Source organism: Saccopteryx leptura, chromosome 1 (genome assembly GCF_036850995.1).
Source record: "Saccopteryx leptura isolate mSacLep1 chromosome 1, mSacLep1_pri_phased_curated, whole genome shotgun sequence".
NCBI classification, from domain to species: Eukaryota; Metazoa; Chordata; class Mammalia; order Chiroptera; family Emballonuridae; genus Saccopteryx; species Saccopteryx leptura.
Genome location: NC_089503.1, coordinates 2416658 through 2440782, shown reverse-complemented (window position 1 = coordinate 2440782; position 24125 = coordinate 2416658). Strand labels below are relative to the sequence as shown.

The 24125-nt window shown below is 59.2% G+C and overlaps 1 protein-coding gene across 9 annotated transcripts in view; it reads right to left on the bottom strand.

Annotated features, from left to right (window-relative positions):
• KCNQ1 (potassium voltage-gated channel subfamily Q member 1) overlaps nucleotides 1–24125 on the bottom strand; it is a 322087-nt gene that overhangs the window by 167764 nt on the left and 130198 nt on the right. For all 9 annotated transcript variants that reach the window (XM_066378775.1, XM_066378950.1, XM_066379042.1 and 6 more), the window contains exon 11: nucleotides 15446–15566. In XM_066378775.1, the coding sequence (XP_066234872.1) occupies nucleotides 15446–15566 (121 nt within the window). The remainder of the gene's footprint in view (nucleotides 1–15445; nucleotides 15567–24125) is intronic.

The window sequence follows — 24125 nt, the reverse complement described above, 5'->3', positions numbered from 1 at the left end:
TTGCTTCCTCTCTCTGCTTCTCTCCCTTGACTTAGTGAATCCAGTTTTTCCTAAAAGCCCTGCCTGAACGTGTGATCACCCAAGTGTAGGACGCGGGCCCCTGGGTCAGGCCCACAGCCCCTGTGTGTCCCCTCTTGACTGCCCGGTGAGCAAGCCCAGGAGGGACCAGTACTCCTGCTCCCAGCTCCTGCCCGTCTCAGCTGCCCAGAGGAGGGCTCGGTCCCAGACACTCCAGAGTCATGTCCAGCTCAAGAGCTCACCCTGTGTCTACATCGGAAGAATGTTCAGATCTGAGGCCGCGCCGGGGGTGCCCGGTGGACCGCACTGCTGGACACGCGGCTTCCTCTTGTTGGCTCTGAAGTCACAGAGAGGAGGAAAATGTTTGCGAGGTCCGTGAGTCGGAGAACCAAGCCTGGCCGAGCCCCAGGCCCATCCACCATCCGGGAGACGGTGGGAGTTTGAAATGTGATCAAGGTAGCAGTGTAGATCGGGGAGAAATGAAGGACTCACGCAGATCGTGTTGGAATGAAGACGCGCAGAAAAGAAACGGGATTTGATGACGACTCGGCAAAATCAAGATGGAAGTCCCGCTTCCATGTAGGAAAGAAATAAAAATGGCAGAAGACATGGGAGGACTTTAGTTAAACAATCTCAGAAGGAAGTTGGATTTTTTCAAGATTGAAGACTAGGCCCCCGAATCACAAAAGGCTGCTTGACTATGTCACAATTTTAGAATCCTACCAGAAGACCACAATAGGAGAAGCTGAACACCAAAGGAAAGCGAGACAGATATTTTCAGTACATGAGTTCCTACAAACTGGTAAGAAGAAGGTATTGAAAAAAATAAGGGTATGCAGAGATGGCTCATAAAAAAGAAAAACAAATGCTTCTCATTGCTTGAAAAGATAAAACCTCGTTTGTGATAAAAGATATAAATTAAAATCCAAGTCTACCCTTTCTCAGGTATCAGATGAATGAAAATAAACACCATGGTTACTCACTTATTGGTGAGGGTGTGGAAACAGCCATGCTTGTGTCGTTTTCAAAGTCGTATAAATGGGTACAGCCTTCATCTGGCAGAGCATCTGTCAAAGCCTGAGCAAGTGTTTTAACCCTGCTGGAAATGGGGTCGGGGGCTGGGGGGCTGGGGGCCTGGGGGGCCGTGGGAATGAACCTCTTGAAGTGTATCCACTTAAAACGGAGACCAGAATATCATGAAAAAGAGATGTGGTTGGGAATTTACCTTGAAAAATAATAACAGTTATAAAAGTAAGATGATCCTAATAGAATTGGTTGCTATACCGGCAGGTGTCTACTTATTTCAAAAGCAGGTGAGCTGAGAGAGGTCCCGTAGGCTGTCTGTGGAACGGGATGTGATACCCCGGGGATCATTGCTGTGGAAGGGAGGGTGTCATCGCCCGGCCAAGGGCCCACCCTCCCGTCTTTCATTATTTTATTGGCTCTACCTTTGAAACGCTTATCTAGGCATCAGCCTTGCTCTTCTCGTCGGTGGATTACGGGTTTAACTCTGCCTAATCTCTGGTCAAGAGATCCTTCCATTTCACTTAACTTCGTGAAATCTCATATCGTGGCCAGATTTACGGTTCTTTCTTTCTAAGTGATTTACTTTAGATTGCCCTTGTTGGATAAAAAGGGACAGCCCAGAAAGAAACTCGGTCCACAGAGATGGAGCGGGGGCGGGGGGGGGGGGCAGACATGGGGGGCGACAATGGTGTGCAGAGGCGAGGGTGTTGCCGGGACTCGTTTCATAATCGGGCTGTTCATCAGCGCATACGTGAATGGTTTTAATGGCCGTCTCGAGCAGCTCCCTATGTCCGTCAATGGGGGGCTTGTTCCGTACATTATGGCGCAGGGAATGCTCTGCAGCTGCTGATGCAAAGGAGATGCACTGGGGGTCTTAGTATAGATGCGTCTCCAGGGCGCGCAGGCCTGCATCCTCCCCGTGAACAGTGCCCACTGCGGCCCTGTGCGCGCCCAGGACGGAGAGGGGGCCTGACAGTGGGACGCTGCCCTGGGCAGGGCTCCCTTCTCTGCGCGTGCCCCGGGGGTTGTCCCTTCCTGCCTCCAGGCCTCTGCGCCAGCTCTAGTCAAGTCACTGTTGCCCTTGGAAAGTGCTCAGGGCCTTACCCCAGCCGTCATGGGCCGCCCATCCCCGCATCCCGCCACGGACTGCCGGCTGGTAAACGCGCAGCGTGGTCCTCGGCCTTCTTACGGCCTTCCTGCCCCACCACTCGCTGCGGCTGTCTCCGGCGGCCTGTGTCTGCGCAGTCACCAGAAATGGCAGCTGTGCCCTCCGAGCACGGTCCCACCGTGGGGCAGGCCCGACCCAGGTCACCTAGCGGAGAGCACGAGATGGCCGCGTGCCTCCTGAGGTGCCGCCCGCTCGCCCGCTTGTGCGTGCCTACGTCTGTCTGCATGGGCGTGCCCACGTAACGCCCACATTAAACGCGCCTACGTCTGTCTGCATGGGCGTGCCCACGTAACGCCCACATTAAACCACCTCTCGGGCCTTCTGCCTCAGGAGAGATGGCTCTTCTCTGAGCAACTCAGAGAGAAGCCTGGCACAGCCCCATAGAGGATGCCCAAAAGGGCACACCAGGTGAATAGATATGCCCCCACTCATGTACCAAGGAGGCACGTCTCAACACACACACACACACACACACACACACACACACACACACACACACACGGACTTGTTCACATAAAACATTTTGGAAAAATATAACAGGAAACCGTTCACAGGGGCAACCTTTAGGGATGGAAGCTTAGGAGTTAGGGCTTGGGGTGAGGACAGCCTGGTACCCCCCCCCCCCCATTGCCTTTTGTACTCTGACCTTGTCTGACCATGTGCCTAGGAAGGCCCACTTGATTATCACAACGTTTTAGCACAGCGTCTTCCTACGCACAGAGCGGCCTGCGTGCTGCAGGGCGCGGAGCAGGGCATGCTCTGCCCACGGGGCCAGCGCGGCCTGCGCTGTGGGGCTGGGGGGGGGACCGCTGCTGTGGGCTCTGGTTCATGTCACTCCCAGGGGCAGGGGCTGCGCCGGCACAGAGAGCTCTTTGACAGGGCAAGGCTGAGCCGGAGAGAGAGCAGGCCCTGGGCCCGCTCCCAGGGAGCCCACCCCCTTGAGTGGGAAGGGGTGCCCTCCACCCATCTGCAGAGCAGCACGGCTCTCCTCAGAAATGAAACGTTACATATGTTTTGTCCTTACAGAGTGGGGAGGGGAGTGATTTTTTTTTTTTTAAAGAAGTGAACGTGCACAGCCTGTTCTGACTGCTGTGTCTCATTAAATATGTAAGTTTTTATGGAACTCTTTTTTTCCATTTTCAGGTAATCTTTGGTTCTGATTAATGCAACAGCGACAACACTTCATGTATTTTTCAATCGACTTGCCTCATGCCTATGTTAATTTAATGTTTTCCTAACACACACACTCCTATTTTAAACTCTCCTGTTTAAACCATCACCACTTAGACCCCATTTTTTACATCCAGGCTTTCTGTGGCCAAGACTCCACTTTTGTAGAGGAGCAAGTTATCTCTTCACTTTTGCAACAGCTCTGCTTGGGAGCTGGTCGGGCCCGGGGCATTCTGGGGAAGTGACACAATGTTGACCTAGGAGGGAGCCCTGATCTCTCCCCATGGGGGCCCCGCCGCGCGCCACCAGGGCTCGGGGGGTAGAGAATGGAGGAGGCACATGGGGCTGGTGACCCACTCGGGACGTGGCCTACCGAGCCTCTCCGGGGGAAGGGGGCTCTGCGCTGGGCATCCCTGTCCCCACCCTGGGCATGGGGAGGCCTGGGCAGGCTGCTGGCAGAGGCGCAGGGCGGGAAGAAGGCGGCCGCGCTCCCGCCGCTGTGAGAGGAAACGAGGAGAAACAGCTCCAGTCAGCCCCAGAAGCCAGGCCTGGAAAAACTCTGCAGCTGGAGCTAACACAAAGGACTTTTCAGACCCTGCGGCCAAGGTGCCCAGCGAGCTTTTTTTTTTTTTTTTTTTTTACAGCTATTAGGGTGACAAGCCTCTCCAAAGGCCAGCAAGTTGGCGAGGGTTTCCAGGAAGCTGGTCTGGCACCAGGCTGGGATTGGAGCAACTTTAACAAGTTAACTTCAGAAGGGAAGAAGCATCAGGAAAGGTTTTTAAGGTTCAGCAAACTTTTTGAATTATTTTGCAAAAAGTTCTGGCTTTCGAATTCAAAGGCGTGTTTTGCCGTGACTGTTTTTGAAGCCGGAGCCGATTTCAAAGGCAACGCAGAGCCCGCACGTTTCTTGAGTCAGTCACACTCCAGGTGTTTGTCTGAGCTCCTCGGGGATGGGCTTTCCAAGTGCCATCGGGTGCCGGGAAACACCCGAGTCACCTTACACGGCTCATCAGACGCCCCTGCGCCCACGCGCTGCCCTCCCCGCCAGCCCCACGGCTGCGTGTGCACGTGCGTATGCAGGCGAGCGGGCGTGGGCGCGGGCGCGCGCGCGCACACCTTCCCCAAGCAGGAAGCGGCTCTTTGCCAAGAGCGAATGGAATTCAGATTTCCAGAAGGTGTCCTTGGCCTCCGGCTCCACAGCCGCATGCTGAAGAAAGGTCCTAGTGTGTGTGCCGGGGGCCGAGAGAGAAAGGGGCCTCCACCTCTGCTCCGTCGATCTGGGCCCCAAGAAAAACCCACAGCGAGCTGCGCTCTCCTCGGCCACACCCGCCTCGGTCACATTCCTTCCCTTCCTGAGCCCACACTGGGTGGCCCGGGCAAACCAGCTTCCACACCTCCCTCCCCATCAGCAGGGAGACCTACGCCAGCCCCTCGTGGGGCTGCCAGCGAGTACAAATCAGGGGCCGCACCCGAGGTCTGGAACGGCTGAAAACCTCCGGCCTGGGCCCCCCACCCACGGCCTCCTCTCACCTATGAGAAAGAGCGCCCACCGCCCCGTTCAGCAGCGGGGCCTGGGCAGAGCTCCTCCTCGCTGCTGCATGCCTCCGTCACCCTCCCCCACGCAGGGGGTCCCCACATACCATCCCAGCAAGAAGGGCTGCCTCCCTATCCTCCACCCCTGTCCAGGCTGGGCCTTCCAAAGCACCGGGATCCGGCATCCTCACAGGATAAACATTTACAGGCAGAGGCCGACCCCAGCCCCGTGAAGGAGACAGGTCCGTGGGTGGGCTGGTCACGCTTCGCCTTTCTTTGAGCCCCAGGATTGGGACCCTGCACCTTGCGTGGCCAGGTAGTGACAGGCAGAGAGAGCATTCCTTCTGCAGGTCATCAAGAGTCCATGAGGACTGTGATGACCAGGAGCACGTGTGACATTTCAGGCGCTCAGGGAGGCCCGGTACCGTGGTTAGGACACATTTGCCAGGTCTGTTGCCCCAGGTAGAGCGTCCTCTGCTAAACAAAGGCTAAGCCGCACTCAGACAGTCTTCTTTGTTTCCTCATGAGACTGTTTCAAAAGCAGGGCCTGCTGGGCACCTGCATTTCTGTCTGGGGAGACCGCAGCTTTGTGGCTTGGGCCCGAGGTCTCTGGCCGGTCTTTTGGCTCTGCTGAGAACGACGCTGCTCCTCCTGCCCCTGCGCTGGCCTTGCCCACCGGGTTCTCCTGGCTGAGTACTCAAGTCCTGCTGTGGCCCGAGAGGTCAACTTCGCTGCCACTTTCTTCAGGGTACATAGAAGGCCTGACTCCATCAGCCCCTCCTTCCGAGCATGGCCTGCAAAGGGCTCTGTTGGGGACATGACTCGTCCTTTAGGGAGGACCCGTGTGTGTGTGAGAGGGGCAGCAGGATCGAGGAGCAGGACGTGGCCAGCCCCGAGGCCTCGGGAGTGACCTGTGTGCTCCCCTCGCAGCTGGGTGACCAGGGGCAGAAGAAAAGCTTTCAAGTGTTTCAGACTGGAAGATTTCAGTTTCATTTAATAAGTCTGGTCACGAACCTGAAGAAAACATTGAAAAAACAGGCCTTACTCCCAAGAGCACAAGAGGGAGGACCCGGTAGGCTGAAGAAAGGCGCCTGGGAACTGAGGACAGAGGACAGCTGCCCAGTCCGGACCAAGGACTGGAAGGCACAGGGCCCCCGTGCAGACGGGGCTGAGCTCGGGGGACAGTCCAGAACACACTCAAGGACATGAAGCCAAAGGTCCCAGTGTGACCTTACCGCGCACTTTGTCCCCTTGATACAGATATCAGCTGCCTGAGGAATGAAGGGGTGCTCGTGGTGGACAGGGGTTGGCTGTCCAGTGCTGCCCATTTCTCTTTGGGGGCCTGGCTCTCTAGGGGCAGCAGGCTCAGGCGGCTTCGGCCCATAACCATGAGGGGGACTAAGGGGGAGGACCCCCGAGGGTGAGTGTCTTCACCTCTGCTCTCTGAACAGCCTGACCCACCGCCCCACCTCCGCCATGTCCTCTTAGCCTTGCAAAGCTGCCCTGCTGTCTGCCTCCGTGTCCTCAGAGGCAGCACAGGACATCGTGCTGCGGTGCAGTGTCGTCTGATCTTGTGTGATGATTCCGTTTCCAAGTCTTAGAAGACAAAGTCAAAATTACCTTGGAAAAGCCCTTGACTTGCTCCTAAAAAAAAAAAAAATCCTTTCCCAGAGCTTGGTAGATACACATCCCTGCTAAGTTCTTGCGCCCACAAAACGGGAGACCCTCTGGGCAGATATCTGGGGTCCCTGGGAGACGCCTGCCGGGTAGCTCTGCTCCTTTCAGGGTGCTCCCGGCCCCATCTTCAGAGGGAGCCCCAGGACTGCTGCCGCGCGCAGAGATCGGTTGTGGAGAACTTCAGAGCGGCAGCGGGGTCACGGTGTGGGTATGGGGGCCGTGTGAGCACCGGGGACGTGAGGCGGAGGCTGGACCTGGAGTCTGGGATCCCTCTGCCTCCACCTTGACTCCTCTTCCTCCTCTGTCCAGGAGGGTTCCCTTCCAAGATGGCCCTCCAGGCCTCCTGTGGGGCCAACCGGGCCCGAGAGCCTTACAGTCAGACCTCTGCCTGCTGGCCCGTCACTGCCAAGAACAAGCACCGAAGGTGTGCGTGCTGCCCGGGCCCCAGAGTTTGCAGATCGAAAGAACGAAGGTCTAGTGGGGGCTCTGGCGGGTCGCAGGAAGTCACAGAGCTGTGCCTGCCACTTGGCATTCTGGGAAGGCAGGTCAGCCTTGCCCGGGGCGATCTAGGGGCCCCCTGAGTTGCCTACAGAACCCTGAGTCCCCTCACCCTCCTGGCACTGTGGTGCGAAGTCCCTTGGTATGCAGAGACTGGTTACATGGAACTCTCACTGGAGAAGGTGGCCACGAGGGTCACTCGCCCTGTTCTCTCCTGTCTGATGGGCCACAGAGACACGTTGGGAGGTGCAGACCGGAACTAGAAGCCAGGTCCCTTTGCCTCTGCTGTCTTCTTACCTCCCCACCCCTGCCTACCGCCCCCCCGACCACACAGACCCAGGCTCTCCTGGCGACAGTGTGCCGAGAATGAGCCCTGGTCTGCCACCGCGGCACGGGCGACACTGGAGAGTCTCAGCCCTTCGTGAACAAGGGAACCAGCCCACAAGGCGCTCTCTGAGGGCCCTACCAGGGACAGGAGCCGTGTGCCTCGGCCAGCAGCAGCCTCCCCGCCCAGGCCTGGCACAGGACATGCCTACCGTCGGGGCTCAGTGATGCCACTGGAATTTCAACCCCTTCGAAGCCCCTGAGGGCCGCCAAGGGAACGCTGCTGCCACGTGCATGCTGTCTCCCTGGGGGGGCCCTGCAAATGGCTCAGGGACAGAGCTACCCTGGGGCCTCCATTCATGGCCACGCCATGGCCAGGAGAAGGCAGGATGCCCAGCCCGGCCTGCCCCTCACCCTGCTGAAAGACTGGTGCTGTCCTCGGCAGGTGGGCCGACTGTGATGAGAGGGAGGAGCAGAAACGCACGGGGCTTCCGTGAGGACGCTGGGGCGCGGGCCCCTGGCTCTCCCTTCCCCCGAGAGCAGACGCGTGGGTGCATGTGTCTCCCGGCCCGTCCACAGGGGCTGACACACTCACGAGCCCCTTTTCCTGTGAGGAGCGGTGTGGGGTCGTGGGCCTACAGGCTTCCCGTGCCTGCAGCACGTCCTGAGGCCTGGGGCTTCGGGCCTCTATGTCCATCTTGTTAAGGACAACACCTAGTGGCCGCATGCTGTGACCCCATCTGGACTCCATGGAAACTCGGGACCTGGCACTTCCAGAAGCTGCTCTTGAGCCAAGAAAGAGATGTCCCCGTGGGGCCCCTACCACACGCTGAGGTTTTACACCGGTTAACGTCCATCAGGCGCTTCACCAAATCAGGGTCGGGGCCGGACGCCTGACCCCAGCTCCAGGTGTCGTACTAGCACCGCGAGACACACTGAAATTCAGATAGGTGAGGTGACCGCCCCAGCGTCCCACAGGCCGGACAGAATGACCCAGGCTGGCCAAGATTCCCCGCCGGACAGCGTCCCCACCCAGCCGTGGTGGACACAGTACAGCAGCTGATGAGCACAGCCCAGACAAGGTGTGCAGGGCCAGTGCTCTGAAAACCACGCGGGCAGAGGAGTAGGAGAAGGCTGAGACCGGGGAGGGACGCACGGGGCCACAGGCCCACGGCCTCTGTGTCGTGGAGGTGTCTGGTCTCCCCACACTAGGAGTTTTCTGGGTGAATGGCTTGCGGGTCGGGAGCTGGGCCACGCAAAGATGGCCGAGCTGGTCAGGAGGCAGGAGAACTGGCCAGAGCCTGTGTGACCAGCCGTCAAGACCTGTTTTCAAACTGCAGTGATAACGGAGCACGGCCCCACCCGACAAGACACGCAAGTGAGGAAACCGCAACAGTCTGACCAGCTGAACCAAATCGGCTCCGGAAACAGCCCCACGCACAGACGGCGCGCTGGTGGCCATGGGGCTGTGGCCATGCAGGGGGGAGGTGACGGTCCTTCTGGTGAGGAGTGCTGAGCCACACTGGATAGCCAAGTGGGGAAGAGTGCACCTTGACCTTGGCCCCACACTGGACGCTACAATCAATTCCAGATGGACCAGCAGGCCGGCAAGTGAAAGGTGAGCTTAACAGAGCTGCAGAAAAAAACAGAATATCTTTAGGACCCTGGGGTCGTCAGAGTTTCCTAAGTTGGACACAGCACTGTCCTGAGAGGAAATGTTTGATTAATTGGGTCACCTGGAAAGGAAGGCCTTCCGTTCATCCCGAGACCCTCAGATAGGCAAGGGCCACCTGCAGAGAGGAGGTGCTATTTATTCGTTTGGAATGTACGTGGACGCATTTCTGGTGAGGGACTGATATCCGGGCCGTATCAAGACAGAAAGAGCTCCTGCAAGTCAGTGATCATAAGAAGAAAAGCCAACCCAAAATAAAGTGGGCAGAAGATATGGGCGTTTCACAGAAGACAATATCCAACTAAATCAGAACACGGAGAGGGGCTCCACTGGGCTAGCCGTCGGGTCCCTGGAAATGAAACCCCTGCGATCCGATGCCGCCAGGTATCCACCGGGGTGGCGAGAAAGGAAACGCCGGAAAACGCCAAGTGGTGGCAGGGATACGGGGCGGCCGGAGTGCCCGAGGCCACTGCGGGGAGAGCAGACAGATGGGCACACTGCCTCGGGAGATGGCCGGGCGGGATCTCCCGAAAGCGGACACGCCAGTCGGACGCCCCGGCGGCTCCACACCTGGGCACGTGCTCACCAGCAATGCCACCCGCACGCTCAGCAAGAGGCGGTACGGAAGGTTCTTAGCGCTCGCTCGCGGTGACGACCCCGCACTGGGGACGCTCTGCCATCGACAGTGAAGCAGACACACAGTGTTGGCCACTGACATGGTGGAGTGCCAGCTGGCACGGCGGGCGTGAAGCTGCATCCTGCTGCTGGGAGCCGGGCCCTGGTCACCCCTAGCCTCGGTGACAGGAAGTGGGGCACGGAGGCTTCCTGGGAGGCTCTGCTAGCCTCGCCTGAGGGGAGGTTCCAGGGGTCCCGGGGGTGAAAACGACTCAAGCTGTGCACTTGGGATCGGTGTCCTCATCTACGTGCACATCCCCGTCACCTAACGAGGTGAAAGCGGCACGGCCTGCGTACAGGGGCAGTCCTTCCTGCAGCTGGGCCTGGCGAGGGGCTGAGTCTGGCCCCGCCCCGCTTCTGCTCAGATTTCCCTTCCAGGCAGGACCCCCACCCCAATCTCCAGAAACGTCCATGGCAGCAGTGCCGTTTGGGAAGTCACTCTGTCCTCCAGCACGGCCCTCGCTGTGGGAGGACCCGCACAACAAAGACGGCCGACGGCCGAGCCCAGGCTGAGGGTGCCTGGGCGGGGGTGACGGCCATGGCGGCCCTCCTCGGGCCTCCCGCCCGCGCAGTGGCCTGCTCTCCCGCGCAGTGGCCTGCTCTCCAACAGCGGTCCCGGGAAGCGGGCTGCCGCCTCCTCACATGTTCACACGGACGCAGTGGCGCTCCCGGAGGAGGTCAGAGGGCCTCCAGGGGCCGCCCGCGGCTGGGAGCCGGCGTGAGGGCATCCCATTCCCGGTCCCGTCTCTTCCCCACTGAGCCATTCTGCCTCACTTTTAATTGAATTAGGAGAACATTTAATCCCCCCTGCCCCCCATGCATTTCAGAAATGGGTTGAGCCTGGCGGGGGCTCTGAGGCTCGGAAGGGGAACCGGCGACTCATGCAGCTCCGCACAGCCTCCCGTGGGGCTGCCTGGGCACCCCGTGCAGACATAGGTGGTCTGTGCCCTGAAGAAGACGGGACACCCGTCTGGAAAGACAAACGGGTCTCATCTGTCCCTAGCAACCGCCCCCTCCCCTCACACGTCCCCCTGGACACTGGCCCCAAAACAGCCTGGCCATCCTTTCCCCCCAAGGTTTGCAGGACAAGAAACAGAGCGAGGAGCTTGCAGAGGCCCAGTGCCTGGGCCTCCTCCGTGGTCTAGGAGTGGCCACAGTGGGACCCGAGCCACTGAGATGTCCCAGGCCAGCAAGCCAGTCTCGGAGGAGGAGTGAGCCCCCGGGTCCGTGGAGCGGAGCGTGGGGCCAGGCCTTTATGACACTTGCCCCCATTTCCAGAAGGCACGGACAGGGCTGGCCCTGGCCTCGCTGACAAACGCAGAATCCAGGAGACATTAGTAGTGATGTGGACGAAAGCCAGGCCACAGCGGCCTCGCTGGAAAGGGGAAACTGGAACGTTTTGGCGTGAGACTCTGCAGGGTCCAGGAGAAAGTTGAAGACATGGAAATTCTAATTAACACACACGGGGCTGGTTTTGCTCAAGGATCTACAGGCTGTCATGTTGCAGGAGGCCCACGAGCACATGTTTGCCAGAGGTGCTCACGGTCACCTGGTGGGGTCCCTGAAGGGCCCCAGCCTCGGGCCCGCCTTGCTCCTCTGGAAGACCCCTGGCCCTCCCAGGGCCCACCTTGGGCCCTGCAGAGCAGGACAGGTGGCTGACATACACGGGCTGAGCCTCCCCTGTACCAGGTGCCCCAGCAGCAGAGATGGACACTGGGGGCCACCTCTTCTGGAGGGTCCTTCAGGGAAACCAGAGGCTACTGTGCTTGTGGCGAGCCAGGCCTCTTGCAACTGTCCTCCTTGGGTGACAGTGTGCCCCTGACAGGGCCGGTGGGGAGTCCAGACCCGTCCCGGGTGACTGGCAGGTGGGGGAAGGATTCGTGGAATGGCTGCGGTCTCGTCTCCCAAGGCTGCTCTGGGATAAAGCACCTAAGGGACAGCCGCACGCAGCGCTGACCCAAGTAAGAGCCACAGGCCTCCGTGCCACGCTCAGTCCTGACCCAGCCACCCTGGCCCTGAGTGCGTGCCCGCTCCAAAGCACCCAGAGCCTCTCTGTCTCCCCCTCAGAATGGGCCGGCTGGGGACCCTGTCTGGCTCGGGGTGGGAGCAGCCGTTCTGGGGCTCCTTCCTGCCTGGGGCTTCAGGGGTGCTGGGGAGGCAGAGGCTGAGGGCTGGGCAGGGAAACACGCCCCGGAGGGTGCCCTGCTAGCAGCACAGGGAGCTGGCACTGAGGGCCGCGAGAGCCAGAGGAGGGCGTGGCTGCCGGCTCCAGGCTTCCTGGCCTCTGTGAGGCGAGGAGGAGCAGAGGGTGGGGGAATCATTAGGAGTCTGATGTTTGCAGATGGGTGACAAGGGTCTTTTCCGCCCGGAACACCGTGCGCGAGGCTGCCCATAACCTCTGGTAGGCAGAAGACGGTACAAGGGCCGGGGCCCAGGAACTCTCCTGGCTCTTGTTGGGGTGCAGCTCTCCCCTTCTCTTGTGGAGGTGGGGAGGGGAGCTCCCCGCCCCCCTGCTGTGCCCAAGGGTACTGTCTCTATCATCTACTTGCCCCTTGGAATGCCTGCGGCAAGGCTTTGCGCAGGAGAGCACAGGGATCCGGAGGCGGTCAGACACGCGGAGCCTGGAAAACTCTTATCTGAAAGGCGTGTGTGGCCGCACAGGTGCCCGGCCTGCCGATGGCACCGAGGTGGCTGGAGCCACCATCCCTCCAGCCCACTGCGCCCCAGCCCTTGCTCGCCAGCAGCTCCCTAGTTTGTCCCAGGTTTGCTCACTGTGACCTCTGGGCCCCCCGCCCCTTGCTCCACTGATGGCCAACAGGCCCGGGAAAGAGGAGCTTCTCAGAGCCCCAGGGACCTTCCCGTAATCAGGGCTTGCAGTGACCTCACCTCCCGGGGGCCCTGCAGGCCGGGAGAGCTTGAGATGGAAACAAAATGTGTCTTTATTTATGTTTTTAATTTGAATTCTGGAACTGGGCCCAACGTGGTGATACAGTGAACATCAGTAAAATGCTGAAGAAAAATGGCTCTGTTTCTCAGCAACACAGCCCCGCTCTGCCCACCATGAGAGCCCCAGGCACGTGCCTGTCCCTCACACGCACCTCGGGGCGGGTCCCTCTCCCTGGGGCAGGGTGCGGGGTGCACAGGGCTGGGTTGCCTGCGGGAGCTGCGACTTCTGAGCAGCTGGAGCCGGGCTTAATTCAGGGCATCAGTCAGCAGGCAGGCAGTGCGGGAGGTGAGGGGATGTGGCCCCAGTGTGGGCACGAAGGCCTGGCTTCCTCCTCCCTGCCTGGCAGGCGGGCACAGCCCCGAGCAGATACGGTGCCCATGGCGGGGTGGGGCTCTGCCTGGCCCATCATCCTGGGGGGGTGAGGTTTTGAGGCCCCAACACCTCTTTCCCGGCGCCTGCATCCCACACTTCCCACCCGGCTCCCTCGAGTGGCGGTACCCCAACTGCTGAGGACACGGACACATCGGTCTCCTACCATCTCGGCCTGGACTCTGCTTTGACCAGATCACAGTGCCTCAATGTGGCCCCTCCGCAGAAACCTCGGTCTCCCCCACGCCTAGCCCCCACTGCAGACCCCTAAACGGAGGACCCCGTCTGGGCCCCTTCCTGCCTTCCCAGCTGCTGCTTCCAAGCATGTCCGCGCTGCACAAAGCCTTGCTAGGCATGGAGGGGTCCTGGCTGCGCCGAGGCCCAGCCAGTGCTCGATACCACCCTTCACCCCTCCACCCCCCCACCCCCGTCCCCAGCCAGCCGGCCACACTGAGACTGCTGGCCTGAGAAGCCACGGTGACTTGAGCCGTTGGTCTGACAGCCTCTGTCCCGGAGGAGACAGGCACCCCCAATACCACAGCTCTGCTGACTTGGGTTGCCATTGGGGCTCCCTGGGCTGGGGGCAGCCTCTCGCCCCAGGAAGCTGGGTGTGTGCCGATGTTGGGACAGACAGCCCTCCCTTAGATGGGCGACCATGCGGGGCAGCCGTGGGCCACACCTCAGTCCCCAGTCTCTCTCCACCCTCACTCTAGACCTCGCTGCTGGGCCTTACAGGGCCCGAGAACCCGCCAAGGCCTGGCTGCCCGGCCGACTGGATGGCGGGTGACAGACAGCCTTGTCCTCCCCGGGCGTGACTCCTGTACGAAGGGCAGTGACCACAGCAGGAGGACAAGGGGCAGGCTCAACTGCACAGCGAGCACTCGGTGGGGTCCACCCGGACGTGGGTCGTGGTCCCTGCGGGCGGTCAGCTGTCCTCTCTGAACGGGCAGTTCACCTGTGCTGTGTGCGGCTCTGGCCACCACACTCTGACTTCTGCTCTGGAGGCCCCTTGTGCCCCAGACTCTACGGGACTCTCAGCCGCCGAGTGAAGCCCTTGTTCTGCTCTTGGGCACCGAGCTGTACCTGCCACCTGACCTAGCTCCTGCTGCTGCCCTGGCCTCTGCTCGGACCCAGGTATCAAGCCAGCCTGTCAGGTCGAGTCCGGGATGTGCCCAGAGGCCAGAACTCCCTTCCCAGGTGTGGCCCGAAAGCCCGCTGCAACGCTGGGTCCGTGAGGACGTGTTGCCCTGCTTCCCATAGACCTGGTTGGCTCCCCGAGTCTGAACACTTGTCCTGCCAGCCTCCCCGTGAGCACAGGGCCTGGAAAGACGGTGGCGGGTCCCGTCTGATCCTAGTACCACCCTGAGACGTCCGCTGCCTTCCTCATCCTAGCCACCCAACTCTGCCAGGCTTCTGGCTACACAACCAGCCGGGAGGCCCTGCCGTTCCAGTCCTCACATCCTCAGTCACCTGTGAGGAAAAAGCTGTGCCCACCCAGCAGCCCAGGCAGCGGGCCCAGGCACCCACTCAGCCGGCCACGGCGCGCTCAGCTGAGGACAGCCTCGGACCCCCGGAGAGGCAGGAGAACCGCAGCGCTGTTGCATGGGCTGTCTGCAGAGAGAAGGACGGAGTGGCGGCAGGTGACCCTCAGAGGGTCGAGCACGCCACACACACATCCTGACACACAGAGACTTCTCCAGGGTGCGACGGCCGGCACAGGCCTCCCGGCCTCCCTGACCACACCACAGGTTGTCCGCACTGGGTGCCCTCGCAGAGGGGCATGGAGCCACACGTCGCAGGGAAATCACACTGCAGCGGTGGCCCTCGAGGACGGGCGGTGGGGAGGGCAGGCATGTGCCCCAGGCCAGCTGCGCCTCGGGGGGCCAGCCAACTGGAAGGCGTGGAAAATCAGCCATTTCCTCCACCTGAAGGAGCCCCTGAGGACAGCCCAGCAGCTGGCAGATGCACTCGGCATCTGCCCCGGGGCTTTGGCCAGAGTTCCATGGGGGAATGCTCAAAAACAAAGTCGTCTCTTTTTGGGGGAGCGGAGGAGGGGCTAGGGGAAGAGAAAAACCAATCTTCTCAGATGCTCAAAAGCACGAAAACAAGTGGAAAATGATCGGTCTGGTTTTCCGTAAGTCAACAGGAGGATCATGTTCTCAGACGTGGCGGAAAATGCCCCTGCACCCCCCCCCCCCGCCAGGTGCCCAGGCCTGGGGGCCAGCCCCCGGTGGCCGGTGGGCCCAGGGTGCCGAGGGCCGGCAGCAAGTGTCGGCACGGCCTGCGCAGACCCAGGCCGTGGCCCGGCACCGAGGCAGCAGCTCCGCGCGCCCCCCCAGCCCGTCCTCATGGGCAGGCGGGCACTCACTGTGACACGTGGGTGATGGGGGCCAGCAGCGTCTCCCCCTCCAAGTCCAGGTCCTCGGTGAAGCTGTTGGTCCTCACAAAGGGGGCCGTGCTCACTTCCAGCAGTGTGGGGCTCTTCTTCGCTGCAGGGAGAGGCGTGGGGTCGCAGGTCAGCCCTCCACGGAAGCCTGGGGCTCAGCAGAGCTGGTCTGAGATGCCCACCCCAACCAGCCCCACTGGTGTGGGACAGAACTCCATGCCCTGAGCCTTTCCGCAGATGGACAGGCTCTCCCCTGGGTCTGGAATATGGAGACTGCGCTCGAAGCCCGAGCTCAGAGGACCTGGGGGTGATTAAAGTGGCCAAGGGGCAGCTGAGGGCCAGAAATGCCTCCTCAGAGTGAGAACCGTGTCTGGCCGAGCTCAGGTGTCCGGGCCTCTCCCCAGGTTCACACCTGACCTTCGGATCCAGTAAGACACCCTGACCCTCCCTCACCACCATGCTGTCCCTCTCATGCAGACAGGCGGGCTAGGGACGTTTCACTGGTACCCAGGATGGTAGGACTCCTGTCCACGAGTTGTGGAAAGCCCAGGAAGGAGGGACAGCCACTGAGCTCCTGGCCTCACTCAGGTCAAGATGCCACATCCAGCATCTGCAGCCCAAGGGAGGTGCAGGGACCACACCCCCACACGCTGCTATTCACAGCCAGACTCTGGGGGTGCCTTCAGCGTGCTCACAGAGGTGCGCAGGGCTGACAGAATACCTATCCGTTCCTTGATGTTCAATGGGGGGGGGGGCTCCTTTTTTTTAAATTTAAAGTTCTTATTGCAAAAGGAATGAAGTAGTCCTTGTAAAAAGCAAAGAAAGATGTGCAAAGCCCCCCCCCAAGGTTGGCAGTGTGGCCCCCCGCTGGACTCCTAGCTCACACTTCCCTGCCCAGCCATCGTCGCAGCGGACACCACCTGGGGACGTGCTTTTCCTGCACGTTGACAGTCCTGTTCCTGCCGCTCTGTGACGTGTCCATCTCGTTTTCCTACAGGTGCGCTGCCGTGGGCCTAAGCCTCAGTTTAGTAGCGACGGCCCGTAGTTTAGATCAGCTCTAAGCCAGTGACGCATGACCCGTCTTTGTGAACACCTGACACCCGGGGGCGGGTGAGAGGGGGGCTTCCTTAGTGGCTTTAACATCATGCTGCTGGACTGTTTTCCCAAGAAGCCGTGGCCACCCGGCCCCCACCAGCGGTGTGCGGACCTGCCCGCTACCCCACGCCCAGGCCCCGCCCAGCTGCGGGCAGCCTCCGCCGGGCCCGCCAAGCACGGGTGAAGACCGGGGTGCTGGTCTCCCTTCTGCATGGAACGGCTGATGTGGCTCGGAGGCTGTTTGGGTCTCCTCTTGCGGAGTCATCTGTTCGTATCCTTTGTGCTTTTCTGCTCGAGTTTTAGAGCTCTTCTTGTTTTAATATATGTTAGAAATATCAACCCTTTGCCACGCGAGGCACAAGTACCTTGCCCCGGTATGTCTTTGGGGGTTTTCACCTTAATGATAGTTGTTTTTAATCCTAAAAAACATTTTGTGTTTTTTAAATGGCATACCTATCTTTTGCGCTTTTTTGAAAAAGGAAGGTTTTTCCCACCCCAAAGTAATGCAACTGTCTCCTATTTGTAACTGAAGTGTATGTATGGATGTGTGTGTCTCAATGTTAATATATTTAGCATTTATACTTTACATTGTGGGAGACCAACAATCAGAAAATGAAAATGTGAGAGGTATTATATACCACCTTCCTAAAAACCAAAAGTAAGGCGTAGACTATTAAGTTTCTTGAAGAAAACGTAGGAGGGAAAAAAAAAATCTCTGAACCCTGAATTTGGCAAATGAGTTTTGAACGACAACACCAGCAGCTCAACCTGTAAGGGGAAAGAAAATGGAAAACTTGGACCTTATCAAAATTAAAAGCCTTTGCTCTGCAGAGGACGTTGCTCAGGGAACGAAGAGCGACCCACAGACTCGGAGAAAGTGTTTACACGTCACTTATCTGGTCACGGACGTACATCCAGGATGCAAACTCTCACCATTTGACAACAAGAAAGCAAACAACCAGATTTTTCTAAATGGACTACAATAAACATATGAGAAGACGCTTTGTTCAATCAACATCAGTAGTTATTAGGAAGATGCAAATTAAACCCATAACGAGCTACCACTACAGCCTTATTAGAATGTCTAACATGTTTAAATGGTGCCAGTTTGGGATATTTGGGCAAAAAAGTTAGAGCCTTCTCTCCACTTTACATAAAGAAAAAAAAAAATACCAAAGCCTAATAATACCCAAGGGTTCATGAGGATGTGGAGCAACTCGAAGGCTCTCCTGCTGCTGGTGGTGGGCCTGAGCCACGATGCCGCCGTGTTGGAAAGAGCTAGGCCGTTCCTCATAAACGTACCCTGCACCTCCCCGTGTGGCCCAGCCATGCCTCCCCCAGACAGGTACCCGGATGAACTGGGAATTCATGCTCACAGGAGCCTGTGCGTAAGTGTGGATGGCGACCTGGCTCACAGTTCACTGCCCAAACCTGGAAGCAGCCGAAGACGTGCCACAGGTGACTGGATGAGCTGTGGCCCGTCCGCCTAACGGAATGCCCCTTAGCAGGCAAAAGACGCGGATGAATGATTCAGGGGACGACGCGGAAGGGTCTCCAGGGCGTCTTCTTCTTCGGCGGTGAAAGGAGCCGGATGCCAAAGGCTACTTACTGCCTTGTACCGGATTTCGTTTATATGACCTTCTGGAAATGGAAAGAGACGACGGACATAAAGCGCAGAACTGGCCGCGTCCAGAGTGCAGTCTGCTGGACGCTAGCTGAAAGCACCCCGCCTGTGGGGAAGCACACTGTGACGAGCGAGTTCTGTGTGGCGCACGTATGACATCGTACCCCAGGGAGAGGGAAGGGGGGGGCTGACCGCCAAAGCCTTGGAGAGCGGTCTGGACTGGACACGGTGGGACTAAGGTCAAACACAAACAAACAAAAGAAAACAAACAGGAAAACAAGTCGTCAACACGGCCTGAGTCGGCCAAGTTTGTTTTTCATAGAGATCCTCCAGGTTTGCTTGGATCAAACAAGCACGTAAATTACAGATCGTGGCAGCCGGGGTTTCTCACTGTCAAGAGATAAAAGCAACAAAGAAATGGAATGGGGTGTGTGTGGGAATGAACCCCGTGGTCAGAAATACCAGGGCGAACGTCAGATTTAGCTGAGTACAGACAGAAATGCAGACGTGTGCAGACGCAGGCCATGTGCGGACGTGCGTTCCCTCGCTCCTCGGGCCGAGGGGCCCCTGGAGGCGGTGACAGCCCTGGGGCGACGAGCACACCCAGGGTCCAGATGCTGGTTTCTCGCTGCCGCCCTTTCTCCACACAAAGGAGCCGGGGCTCTCGGGCAGAGTGGTCGTGCTCAGGGCCGGAGCAGGGAAAACGGGGCAAGCCTGAAGTATCGTCTTGAGCCAGAAAGGAAGAAAGGGGTCAAAAATAAGCAAATGAAAAAGAATGGACCAGGGACTAAACAAAAGAGCTCTCTCTCAACCCAGCGGCCATTAAAATGAACTAATTTGAGCAGAAAAAAAAACAAAAAACTATTGGATGATAGCTCAAAAAATATTCCTGATTCCATGCTGATATAAACTTAAAAATATATATATCTGTATGATATCTATATATGGTAAATAAATAAGTGACTGGACGAGACGGACAGGTCTTCCTTATAGAAGTTCTAAATAACGCACACAGAAAGAATGAGGAAAATAGAAGAGAAAAAAAACACCTCCATTAGAATGCCACAGTGAGAGCTGCCGCAGGCCAGACTCTCGGATGAAGGCTGAAATTAGTAGGTGAAACCTGAAGGAGTGACTTCAAAGTATCTCCCCTCAAATATGTATTCGTTGCTGTGGTGGTTTTAACACGTGCTTACCAATTCTTTGATACTCCCTCCTGCAGGAGCTACAGCCTAACTCCCCTCCCCTCAGAGTGTGGGCTAGACACAGGGATGCGTGACCAGGCTGCAGGGGGACAAACGGTGACCTGGCTCCCGAGCCTGGCCGGCGCGGCCTGAACCAAGTGGCTCACGGTGCCCATCTCGCCAGTGACAAACCGTATCGATGCCGTGTGCCCTGGTGTGGTGGGGCGGCGAGACAGATGCCTCGCTGCTGGGGCCTTCTTTCTCGAAACCCACCAGGCCGGTCAAACCCTGAGAATGTATCAGACGCAACTCCGAGGTGACGCTGACACCCTGATGGCCATTCCTCCCGAGTGTCAAGGTCATGAAAGACCAGGCAGGAGTGAGCAGCTGTCCCGGGTCAGGGGGACACTGAGGAGGCCTGCTAACTAGGCAGGCTGAGGGGTCCTAGGACAGAGGGGACGGCAGCCGTTACACTGGGGCGCCCCAGATGAGCGAGCTTAGCTGTGCTCTGATGGTGCAGATGCGGCACCTGGTTCTTAGCATCCGAGCTGATGTCAGGGGTGGCCCGTGAGAGGGTTCTACACGGTGAGAACTCGAAGGAGAAATGACAGAGCCTCAGTAAGAAACATTCCACAAGACAAACATGGAGAAATACACTTCTGTTCTGACTGGAAGACTCACAATAAAAACTCCGGGTGGGGTATGTGCGTTGGGACCTGGGCAGGCTGGTTCTCAAGTTGATTGGGAAACACAGAAAGGACAAGAGTCAACAGTGTACCCGAGCGACACGGTGCCAGACGTGCTCCCCCCGACGTGAGTGCTTCCCAGGAAGCAGTGCTCGCTAAGACAGTGTGGAGCTGGTGAAGACAGACAGGCCGCGGGGACAGGGCTGAGTGCCGGGAACAGCCCCACCTCTACGGACACTTGCCGTGTGTCAGAGGTGGCCCGCGTGTGCTGGGCAGAGGTGGTTGGGGACGGCTGGCTGCCCGTATGAGGAAAACAGGAGAATGTCCCCTTCCCTCATGCCACACGGCAAACACCCGTTCTTGGCATTCCAGGCGACTGACCACTAATGAAGGAAAGCAGGACTGGACGAGCCCTTCCGACCAACTAGAAGAACCTCTTCACGACCTCAGGGTTTGGAAGGATTCTCCTAAAGCGTACGAAGCAGTGACAACCATTGAGGGAAAGTCCGACGGACTTGACTACCTGCGTTTATATGGAGACCTCATCATCCATGACACCCCAAAGAGTGCAAAGACAAGCAGAGAAAATGGGTGTCCGCCAGATATAAAGAACTCATCCAAAGAAACAAGAAAAATGTCAACAGCGTAATGAGAAATGGGCAGCGGACCGAGAAGCCCATCGCGAAGGAGTCCCAGTGGCTGGGGAGCATGTGGCCAGGTGTTGTGCCTGACCAGCAATAGGGGAAATAAATAAACTCAGGGAGCGGGCACCCCTGGGGGCCAGGGGGCAGCCTTCCAGCAGGAAACAGCACAGACATGACTTAGTCACCCCCGGGAGAAGGGCTCGGAGCGAGGGCTCTCTGCCCGCGGCGTGCTCGGCGAGCCGGGCGCCGGAGAGAAACAAGGAAGCCTCGAAGGAGGGGCGCACATTGGGGCTCCCAGGTCTCTGGGGTCCAGTGGGAGTCTTCCCCGCCCCCCGTCAGAGAGGTCGGGGCTGCGAGTCAAGTACCCTGGGTCGTATTATACAGTTGTCGGGTGACAGGGCTAAAGCTTCGTCTGGGATTCAAATGTTCTTTCAAGAGAAAAAGAAAAAAAAAGAAAAGGGACAGGAAAAAGAACACAAATACATATTTTTACGTCTGCATCACTTGTGTATACAGAAGGAAGGAACGGCAGGGGGTGGGGGTGGCTGGGAAGTGGGGCTGTTTTCCAAGCCTCCGAGATGACAAGTGCCATCGCCGAAGCCCGCGGGCAAGGGTGAGCCACATGACCCCTGAGAAAGGCCCAGCCTGGTGCGTGTCAGCCCGCTGCTGGGGCGGGTGGGGCCTGCACCTGCCAGAGAAGAATGTGTGCTGTTTGGTTTCATCCTGGGAACGGTGCGGGGGGCCCCACAGTGAGGGGCCGAGCGCGGGGGGTGGGGGCCACAGCGGGGTTTTCCTCCATCAGCAGGAGCCATGCTGCTCTGCCTGGCTTCTGTGCCCGAGTCCACAGGGGCTGCTACCTGGGCCGCCCCGAGACAGTGACCAGGGCCGCAACCCCCTTCCCCACTTCCCACGTGTGGTGACCGCCCTGTCAGGAGTCTTCACGAAGGTCCCAGGAGTGCCCCCATGGGGGGATGGGTATTGGGATCCTCAGTAGACAGTGGCGGGATGCCCTCTTCCGGCAAGGGCTTGGGGGCGACTACCGAGTCACCAGAGGCTGCGGGCGTCACCCCCACCTCTCCGTGCCCCAGGTGGGTGTTTCACAAAGATTTGAAAAGGCAGGCCTGGCTCGGAAGCTGCAGAGTGGGCCGAGCCCATGGTGGACTCAGGGCAGCTCCCTTCAACACGCAGGCCCCCCGGGAGGGTCCTGGATCCGTGGGGGGGTGGGGGGGCCAGGCAGGGGGCCAGACCTCCCGGGACAGGGAGCCCTGCATCCTGGCAACCATGAGATCACCCTTTCGTAAGATGGTTCCGGTTTTCGATGCTTTCATTTCTTGGCTGCCTTTGCCGGGTCAAGGCCAGAATCTGGGCCTAAGTTTTCAGGGCAGAACAAAACAATTTTGTTTTCTAGGAAAATGGGAGGTCTAGGATGGCGAACGCAGCCTCTGGCGTGGCGACTACCACAGCTGGTGACACCGGCTGCCAAGTCTCACCCACTCTCCAGAGAGCAGGAACCACAGCCCAGCCTCCTCCTCCTCGCAGCCGGCGATCCTGCTCAATAAAGGCATTTTCATTTTCTTAAAAAAAAAAAAAAGTGCACAGAAAAAAGACTAGAAGGAAACGGTTGGAAATGTTTGCTGTGTTTGGGTGAAGTCTCTGTGTTGTCTCCAGTTCCTTCCTTAACGCGTCCACGGTTCCTGCCCTTTCCCGAGTCAGAGAACAACAGTGTGTGTGGCAGTCGGCCCTGCCCTGCCTCGGCCCTGTCCGTCGGCCCCCCAGAGCCCACCCCAGAGTGACCAGGGTGTCGGTCTCCCCTATCTCTACCTGGTCTGGAGAACACACGGGGCCCTGTCCTGCCACAAGTATCCCCAAGCCTTCCGTTCCCTGGAGCCCCTGACCTGTTCCACTGGCTGTCCATCCAGCCCCTGCCCCGGCCTCAGTTCCACTGGCTGTCCATCCAGCCCCTGTCCTGCCATAGCCCCTGCCCCGGCCTCAGTTCCACTGGCTGTCCATCCAGCCCCTGCCCTGGCCTCAGTTCCACTGGCTATCCATCTAGCCCCTGTCCTGCCATAGCCCCTGCCCTGGCCTCAGTTCCACTGGCTGTCCATCCAGCCCCTGCCCCGGCCTCAGTTCCACTGGCTGTCCATCTAGCCCCTGTCCTGCCATAGCCCCTGCCCTGGCCTCAGTTCCACTGGCTGTCCATCCAGCCCCTGCCCCGGCCTCAGTTCCACTGGCTGTCCATCCAGCCCCTGTCCCGGCCTCAGTTCCACTGGCTGTCCATCCAGCCCCTGTCCTGCCATAGCCCCTGTCCCAGCCTCAGTTCCACTGGCTGTCCATCCAGCCCCTGTCCCGGCCTCAGTTCCACTGGCTGTCCATCCAGACCCTGCCCCGGCCTCAGTTCCACTGGCTGTCCATCCAGCCCCTGCCCCGGCCCCTGTCCTGCCACAGCCCCTGCCCCGGCCTCAGTTCCACTGGATGTCCATCCAGACCCTGCCCCAGCCTCAGTTCCACTGGCTGTCCATCCAGACCCTGCCCCAGCCTCAGTTCCACTGGCTGTCCATCCAGACCCTGCCCCGGCCTCAGTTCCACTGGATGTCCATCCAGACCCTGCCCCAGCCTCAGTTCCACTGGATGTCCATCCAGCCCCTGCCCCGGCCTCAGTTCCACTGGCTGTCCATCCAGACCCTGCCCCGGCCTCAGTTCCACTGGCTGTCCATCCAGCCCCTGCCCCGGCCCCTGTCCTGCCACAGCCCCTGCCCCGGCCTCAGTTCCACTGGATGTCCATCCAGACCCTGCCCCGGCCTCAGTTCCACTGGATGTCCATCCAGACCCTGCCCCGGCCTCAGTTCCACTGGATGTCCATCCAGACCCTGCCCCGGCCTCAGTTCCACTGGATGTCCATCCAGACCCTGCCCCGGCCTCAGTTCCACTGGATGTCCATCCAGCCCCTGCCCCGGCCTCAGTTCCACTGGCTGTCCATCCAGCCCCTGCCCCGGCCTCAGTTCCACTGGCTGTCCATCCAGCCCCTGCCCCGGCCCCTGTCCTGCCACAGCCCCTGCCCCGGCCTCAGTTCCACTGGATGTCCATCCAGACCCTGCCCCAGCCTCAGTTCCACTGGCTGTCCATCCAGACCCTGCCCCGGCCTCAGTTCCACTGGCTGTCCATCCAGCCCCTGCCCCGGCCCCTGTCCTGCCACAGCCCCTGCCCCGGCCTCAGTTCCACTGGCTGTCCATCCAGACCCTGCCCCTGGCCTCAGTTCCACTGGCTGTCCATCCAGACCCTGCCTCTGGCCTGTTCCACTGGATGTCCATCCAGACCCTGTCCCGGCCTCAGTTCCACTGGCTGTCCATCCAGCCCCTGCCCCGGCCCCTGTCCTGCCACAGCCCCTGCCCCCGGCCTCAGTTCCACTGGCTGTCCATCCAGACCCTGCCC